Source organism: Galeopterus variegatus, unplaced genomic scaffold (assembly GCF_000696425.1).
Source record: "Galeopterus variegatus unplaced genomic scaffold, G_variegatus-3.0.2 Scaffold895, whole genome shotgun sequence".
In the NCBI taxonomy this organism is placed as follows: domain Eukaryota; kingdom Metazoa; phylum Chordata; class Mammalia; order Dermoptera; family Cynocephalidae; genus Galeopterus; species Galeopterus variegatus.
The window spans coordinates 402,467-410,888 of NW_007727006.1; the positions used below are offsets into that span (position 1 = coordinate 402,467).

At 53.6% G+C, this 8,422-nt stretch overlaps 1 protein-coding gene across 1 annotated transcript; it reads left to right on the forward strand.

Annotated features, from left to right (window-relative positions):
* The first annotated feature begins 1,653 nt into the window (after positions 1–1,653).
* On the forward strand, positions 1,654–7,960 carry TNNI1 (troponin I type 1 (skeletal, slow)). Its single transcript, XM_008573271.1, has 7 exons — positions 1,654–1,662; positions 2,941–2,982; positions 3,511–3,642; positions 4,354–4,443; positions 5,593–5,769; positions 6,519–6,628; positions 7,665–7,960. Exons 1-6 carry the CDS (start codon positions 1,654–1,656, stop codon positions 6,624–6,626), a joined length of 558 nt encoding a protein of 185 aa, XP_008571493.1. The 3' UTR covers positions 6,627–6,628; positions 7,665–7,960.
* The last annotated feature ends 462 nt before the right edge of the window (positions 7,961–8,422 follow it).

Sequence of the window (8,422 nt, forward strand, 5' to 3'; positions counted from 1 at the left end):
TTCCAGTGTCACCATGTGTCCTTATAGCCTTTGAGCAGAACTCACACTCCCAGGTGGCCCCGGGAAGACCTTTCTGGGCTGTGCTTCAGAGTTTTCCTGTCTGCACGGGTCAAGTAAATTGCATGTGCCAGGCACTGACTTAACATGGGCCCAGTGGATGAACAAAGCATTGGGAATTTACCCACAAGCCCAGTGATGGAAACTTTCACATCACTGGAACCTTACATCAAGGCTTCCCTGACCTTCCACCACTGCTCCTCAAATAGCAATGGCCAGTATTTCCCAGTAAGAACGTCCCGTAGCAAGGGCCATTGGGTTTTTATTCTATTCTGCTGGAACCCTTGAACACCATGGTCCTCCTGTCTGGTGCGTGATTTCTTTCTGGCACCTCGTCATCACCCGTCCCCTCCTCCCCCAAGCCGGTCTGCACGGTTCTGCTGATGCTGCTATAGCACACAAGGTTCATACTCACTCTGTGCTCTGCTCTCTCCCCCATCCTTCCTGTGATGGATGTCTGAAGCGAGGTAAGTGATATTTGGGTGTCTTTGTCCTAGTTAACTCTTCAGCCTGGTGAGGGTGGTGTGGGCATCTGAGGATAGCAGAGGGCTTGGGTCAAGGCCTGGGATGGGGGTGGGGGGTGCCCAGTGGCTGAGAAAATTCCCAGGAGAATAGAAATCTGGGTGAAGATTCTGGATATGGGCTTCCTGGTGTCCAGGGGGTTGGCATCCCAGTGCACAATGTCACTGGAAGGTAGTCTTGGGGCTGGGACCACAGCAGAGCTGGGTGTGACTCTGTACTCTTGCTGAACACAAGTTCTCCTTCACCCACTCTGAGAGCTAGGCCAGCCCTGGGGGACCATCCTGTTCCTCGCAGAGCTGATCCTGTGCAAACCATGGTTGAAGGGTAAAGGGATAGTCACTGGGTTATTCCACCCTTGCCCAATGACCGAACACTGAGGGAGGAGCAAAGATATGTCCTTACATTCCCCTCAGGTCTCAGATAACCCAGACCCTGGTCATTGTCTACAATCCAGATGGGCTGCTGAGAACACAGCCTATGTACAGCCCAGGGATAAGGACTGTCNTCTACAATCCAGATGGGCTGCTGAGAACACAGCCTATGTACAGCCCAGGGATAAGGACTGTCGGGACAGGGCTGTGGACTCAGGGATGGCGAGGGTGGCAGTTTGCAGCCCTGCCGGAGGGGACTTTGGCACAGAGATTCTTATAGAGAATTGAATATGCTACTTTTCAATAGTCATATGAAGTTCTAAGTTTTGCTGAGGCTCATATTAAAGTGAGGCCTCATTTACCGGTGGCCAAATGATGCGGCCATAAGCTCGCCTGGTGGAAAGAAAACAAGACTGCGATAAAACATTTGTCGTGGGGACCTTGAAGTGTGAAAACGATGGGTGGTAATGGTTATAGTGACAGGTCATTTCTCTCAAAATCACACGTATCTGAAATGTAGCAAAACTCTAGGTCTTAGGAGAGGAAAGAATAAACAACTCTTAACAGTCAGATTTGAAGTCCCACATTCTGTGCACTAAAACTCATGTGTTGTCTCCCATGAGAACTCCTCATCCGAAGCCTGATCACTCCCACGTTACACACTAGAGTAACAAACTAGGATTATGCCCTTCCAGTGCACGGCATGGTGGAAGTAAGCAGGGTGCTCACTGGTAGCAATGAGAGGTGACAACCTATGGCCCAGAAGAGACACCAGTGCTCAGAAGGCATCCTCATCTCATTAGTTAGAGGTTGAGCAGACCTATGCACCTTCCCCACCCCTGAGGGACCTCTGCCATGGAGCTAGGACTTACTAAGACTTATTAGAACATATACGGTGAGCAAGGACATGTCTGGTATTTTTCATAAGAAAACAGTGTTTTTATATGTTAGAAAGACTTATATGAATAGTGTTAACATTTTTAAATGTTTTGATGTTCACATACATATGCTTTATTTATTTGGGAAATTCACAGCTTTTTTCTGCAGTATGACAGATCTTCAAGGTACTGCTGTATCACCACCCAGAGTGCTAACACATACATCTCTTTTATGCTTTTCAAAGGATTTGCACATCCACCATCTCATTTTGTCTGTAATAACTCTGTGAACTAAGTAAGGTGGGTCTCAACATCTTTATTTATGGATGAGGAAGGAGGTACCCTTAGAGGCCATGTGACCTGCACAGTATCTTACAAGATTCCAGCAACAGATCCAGAATGGGAAGTGAGGGCTTTGGTCCCTAGGTNGTTTTGATGTTCACATACATATGCTTTATTTATTTGGGAAATTCACAGCTTTTTTCTGCAGTATGACAGATCTTCAAGGTACTGCTGTATCACCACCCAGAGTGCTAACACATACATCTCTTTTATGCTTTTCAAAGGATTTGCACATCCACCATCTCATTTTGTCTGTAATAACTCTGTGAACTAAGTAAGGTGGGTCTCAACATCTTTATTTATGGATGAGGAAGGAGGTACCCTTAGAGGCCATGTGACCTGCACAGTATCTTACAAGATTCCAGCAACAGATCCAGAATGGGAAGTGAGGGCTTTGGTCCCTAGGTCAAGGTAGCTGACTGCCGTGTCCTATGAATGTGAGGGGTTAAATTACTAAGATGAGCTTTTAAGGGACCCTGAGGCAAGCAGAGGATTCTGGGTAAGATGGTGAAGTCCGGCTGGTACTTGTCCTGGCTTGGACCAGAATTCCGGTTCTGCAGCCTCCGCCTTACCACCGAAGGTAGCTGACTGCAGTGTCCTATGAATGTGAGGGGTTAAATTACTAAGATGAGCTTTTAAGGGACCCTGAGGCAAGCAGAGGATTCTGGGTAAGATGGTGAAGCCCGGCTGGTACTTGTCCTGGCTTGGACCAGAATTCCGGTTCTGCAGCCTCCGCCTTACCACCTGCCTCTGGCCCTTCTCACCCTCAGAGAAAACCCAAGATCACTGCTTCCCGCAAACTCTTGCTGAAGGTGAGACTGGGCACTGGCTTGGGGGACGTCCCGTAGGGGGCAGAGGGGCAGCAGTGCAGACTCTGAGGGGTGTGGAGTGTTATGGGGGCAGCAATAAGGAGACCAGAGCAGGACGATGAGGACATGGAGGGGGCCAGTGCCAGGCTCAGATGGTCAGTGGGCAGAATCCTGGAACTATGATGGATTCTGGCACCTGCCTGGGATCCTGAGAGGAGGCGGTGCCCGGCCTCAGGGTGGGAATCCACTGGGGGAGACAGACTTGCTTTATTTTGGGACGTGTTTCTGTCTTTGGAGACAAAAAGTGGGTAAGAGAAAGACTGTGAGGGAAAAACAAGCTCCAGGGACCGAGGAATGGCACGTGTTGTCACTGGATGTGACCGCACAGACTGTGGATGGCCAGGTGCGCATGTCCACGTTGACGTGGCCTTGGACCTGTGCAGCCTGGGCCACCTTCCCTCAGCCCTCACTCCCTGACGCCGGGTGGGAGACACAGGGCCGAGTCCCATGCAGAGGGTCTGTCCTGTGCAGAGCCTGATGCTGGCCAAGGCCAAGGAGTTCTGGGAGCAGGAGCACGAGGAACGTGAGGCCGAGAAGGTGCGCTACCTGGCCGAGCGCATGCCCACTCTGCAGACCCGCGGACTGTCCCTCAGCGCCCTGCAGGTGAGCCTGTCGGGCGCCCCGGGGCCAGGCGGCAGGAGCTGAGCTGACGCCGGCTCAAGGCTCCTCCCTTACATGGTCTCGTTTAATCTTCGCAACTGCCTGTGAGGAGGCGACAGTAGGTCCCCTTTCACAGGTGCCGGAAGTGGCCTCAGAGGGGCGAAGTGACCTGCCTGGGGAGCACTGGACTACGTGCAGCCCGCTTTACAGCTGCCAGTGGGATGGCACGGAGCGGGGAGGGGGGCGGGACTCAGAAAGGCCCATTTCTCCAATGATTACCCGTCCTTCCCCTACAGATAGGTCTGTAATGTTTTTAAAACATCGGCAACTGTTTAAATGCCAGTAATCATAGACAAGAAACTGGAGGAAATCTATCAAAATGTCACCGATGGCAATCTCTTTATTATTTTTGTTTAATAGATAATTTTTAAAATTTCTACAACTAACTTATATTACTTTGATGATAAGAAAATGATTTTAAAGAAAACAAGGACACACAGAAAGGAGAAGAGGGGGCTTCCCCTCTGAGCTATCGATCGCCTGCTGCGAGCCCGGGAGTGAAGGGTTTAGCAGCTAATCTCCAGAGCTCAGGTCTTGCAAAGGGACCGGGGAGAGGGCCAAGGGCACCAGGCTTGGAGGCAGAAAAGGAAGGCTGCAGACGGACAGCTCTCCTCGCCTCGTCTCCACTCCCGCCTGATCAGTCTGCTTCCCCAGGACCTGTGCCGGGAGCTGCACGCCAAGGTGGAGCTGGTGGACGAAGAGCGCTACGACATCGAGGCCAAATGCATCCACAACACCAGGGAGGTGAGTCAGAGGGAGGGGAGGGCCCGGCCAGGGCAGGGCTGTGTGGGGAGAGAGCGGGTGATGTCCGGCTGATGCAGCAGCGAGGGGAGAAGCCCCTCCTTTGGCAGGCCTGGGAGGTGGCCACTAGGCAGGAAGCTTTGCTTCCCCCAGACCAGCCCCATAGGGTGGAGATGAGCAGAGAGGATAATTGCACATGGAAAGCACAAGCTTCCTCCCTACCTGCTACCTGGGCTCTTCAGTCTAACAGAAGCCGCCCTCTTTATTCACCCACACAAATAATCATACGCCTGTTAATAACATCCTACCTTTGCAAAGTACTTTCATGTGCTTCTATCCTTTGATCCTCCCTGCACGCCGGTGGATGAAGTAGGGGCTATTATCTGCACCTCACAGATGAGGACACTGAGGTTTGGAGAGGCTAAGGAACTCAGCCAGGTCACACAGTGGTCACACCCGGGACTGGTGGTGGTCTTTGACTCCCACTCCGGTGCTCAGTGCTCCCTCCGTATGGGGTGTGGGAGCATTGGACCCTTCCAGACCCTGCACCAGGGGGCAGGGCAGAGCGGGAAGGGCAGGGCTCCTGCTGCTGCAGAGGGCTGCTTCTGGGCAGTGAGGAGGGAGTAGGGAGGTAGCATAAGCCACCTCCTGCCTTCCCATTTCTGCCAACCAGGAATGATGACCTGTGGGGTCACCAAGCTCCAAAAAACTCCCTCCAGAGATCACACCCTGGAAATCCCTCCAAGGTTCCAGGGCCTGGAGGCTTATCCACCTTGCTGGACCAGGGCTGTGAGCTGCTTTGAAGGCTCGCTGAGGAGGAACTAGTTACAAGCAGGCATGAGGCCACAGGAATGAGAGGAAGCAGCTCCACACTCCAAACAGGGCTTCCAAACCACACGAGTGCTGAGCTGGGTGCAGCCGCCCCCTTCATCCAGGGCTGCAGTGTTAGCGATGACTAATGGGCTCTCACTGTCCACTCACTTATCACCAAACATGTGTGGATATTTGCAAAGGCATAGGTGGGTCTGAGTGTCCCAGAGGGTCTGGCCTCAAGGCTGGGGCATTTGGGGTGTGGCTCTGGCTGGAACCCTAGCAGTATGAAACCCTCGGGAAGGGCACCTGTAGTGAGCTTTGGCCCCTCCTCACCTGCAGATTAAGGACCTGAAGCTGAAGGTGCTGGACCTCCGTGGGAAGTTCAAGCGCCCGCCCCTGCGTCGGGTCCGTGTCTCGGCTGACGCCATGCTCAGGGCCCTGCTGGGCTCCAAGCACAAGGTGTCCATGGATCTGCGGGCCAACCTCAAGTCCGTGAAGAAGGAAGACACAGAGAAGGTGAGGGCCCCTCTCCTCAGAGCCTTCCACCCCCTGACCTACCAGCCTTCACCTGTCACCCCCTCACACAGCCTCAGGCAGGCCCGGCAGCTCCTGCTGGAGGCCAGTCAGCCTGTCAGTCAGAACATTCTAGAACCCCTGGGTTTGCTCCCTCTCCTCAGGCTGCTCCCAGGGACACGAAAAAAGGGAGACTGAAGAATAAAGTAACAGTTGTGCATCCAGTGTGAAGAGCATAAGGAGATTTAGGGTGATGAGGGAGACACTGCCCCCGTCACTACAGGAAAAGGAGACAGAACTGCATCGTGGTTATAGGGACACATGAGCACAGAAATTAGAGAACCAAGTTGAATCACTCAGCAACTAATCACTCAGCGTTTGTTGAACTCACAGTGTATGTGCCCAGAATTGACAGGCCCTGTAAGGAACAGGGATGACAGGAGCATAGTCTGTGGCGTGGGGCCTGGAGGTGGCGGGGGGCTGTGGAGCACTGGGGAGGGAAGCGGCCCTGGAGCTCCTCCACGATCACCTGGGACTCCCAACCCACAGCTGCCTTCTCCCTGTGGAGCCTCAGCTTGACCCGTGTCCGCCTGTCTGGCCATGCTCTCACACCTCACCAGCTGGGCAAGGGTGTCAGGATTCCCTATAGCTTTGAGAAGGCTAATTTTCTACCACCCAGTTTCTCTTGAGTGGGGGACCCTGGTGGCCCTGTGGCCAGTGAGTCTCTGATGTGTGTGTGGCCTGTCCACCAGGAGCGGCCCGTGGAGGTGGGTGACTGGAGGAAGAACGTGGAGGCCATGTCTGGGATGGAAGGCCGGAAGAAGATGTTTGATGCTGCCAAGTCTCCGACCTCACAGTAAAGGTACCCAGAGACCAGCTCCCTTCTTCTCGGGGGGCAGCCCTCAGGGTCTAAAGGATAGTTAAGGGCTTCGGGATAGGGGCTGGGAGCTGTGTCCATGCAGTGCAGGGAGAAAAGTGCCGGTGCCAGTCAGCGCTCGGGGGCTCAGTCCTGGCTCCAGAACTGCTCTGGGATCCTCTTTGTTCCCCTCATCTATAAAATTGAACGTTGTATGAGATCAGTGGTTCTCAAAGTGTGGTCCTGGGACCAGCAGCATCTGTATCACCTGGGTGCAAATGATTGAGCCCCACTCCAGACCCACTGAACTTGAAACTGTGGGGTGGGGCTAGCCCTCTGAGTGATTCTAATGCACACAAGAGTTTGAGAACTACTGGATTAGATGATCCCTGAGGTCTCTCCAGCTCTGACTTTCTGAAAATCTAAGCTCTTTTGAATGCGTCCTGGCCATGTGCTTTATTTGCGCACCCTGCAAAGTACCCAGCACTCACAGGCCTTGCTCCCAGGAAGGTGCCACTCAGAGAAGGCAAGACCTCCCAACCTCTGAGGAAATGGCTGGAGAAACTGGACAAAGCAAAAAATGAGGCCACGCAAAACCCTTTATGGAAGTGCTGGGAGAGTGTGCAATAGGGCAGGGGTCTGGTGATAGCACCACCAAGCAGAGAAGGCTTTCTGGAGAGGAGGAGCTCTCTGAGGATGGGTTAGGCAAGTGATAGCAGGTAAATGGGAAGGGCGAGTCAGAAAGGCTGATGGTGGAATAAAAACAGGTGAGAATTAGCCAGTCATGGAGGAGGGTGGCAAGGCCAGGCGAGGGCTGAGGAGCTGCAACGTGGAGGAGCAGTGGGAGGGTTCAGAAAGGGCAGAGAACTTGGGTCCCGGGTGAGGAAGCTGAAGCTTCATAGGACCCCTGTGGATGGCGATCCACCCTGGGCGTGCTAGTGGTGAGAAGCCCTGGGGACCGAATGTGCTGTGGGTAAGTCAGGGATTCATAAACCACACACGGCTCACTGTGAACTGATGGCTTCCGCTCTTGTCCCCACAGGCCGGCTTGCTGTGCTGCACTCTGGGCTCTTGCCCCTCGTCTCCTTCCTCCCACCCTGCTCACCCACTTCTCTCCCCACGTCTGTCTGGAGCCTCCCTCCCTGGCCCACCTCTCCCCTCCAGCCTGCATGCCCTCTTCTGGAACTGGGATTAAACAAACACACAGGACGTGAGAAACACGAGTGTCTGAAGACCTCACCCCAGTAGGGTGGGCTGCCAGCCGCCCATGGGAGACACCCTACGATTTCCCGGCCACCCGTGGTACAGCAAGCTGAGAAGGAGACTGTGAAGCGCCTTCCCCAACCCATGTCACCTCCCTTCACTGCTGTGATGATGTACAGTGTCCACAGGTGTCATGGCCTCCACATTAAAAACCCAGTTTCCTGGTCATTTCTGTAGCTCTGACCATGAGCACTCGTAACAAAGGACCTTCCCCAACCCATGTCACCTCCCTTCACTGCTGTGATGATGTACAGTGTCCACAGGTGTCATGGCCTCCCCATTAAAAACCCAGTTTCCTGGTCATTTCTGTAGCTCTGACCATGAGCACTCGTAACAAAGGGAAGACAGGGGAGTCAGTGAAGAAAGGGCTGTGCTGGAACTCGGGGTTAGGATGGAGGGCTGAGCAATGGGCAGCTGCCTGCTAAGATCCCTGGCTCGTTCTGCCCAGTCCCAGTGACATCACAGAGCACACCCCCACCATCCAGGGGTTTGGCTTACCAAAGCCCTGACCTCTGAGAATAGGCCAGTCCCACTCTG

Excerpts from the sequence above, each read along its gene's own strand:
- TNNI1 (XM_008573271.1), top strand. Across the intron at positions 2,983-3,510 it reads CCCGCAAACTCTTGCTGAAG|AGCCTGATGCTGGCCAAGGC; the intron begins GTGAGACTGGGC and ends TGTCCTGTGCAG. Across the intron at positions 4,444-5,592 it reads GCATCCACAACACCAGGGAG|ATTAAGGACCTGAAGCTGAA; the intron begins GTGAGTCAGAGG and ends CCTCACCTGCAG.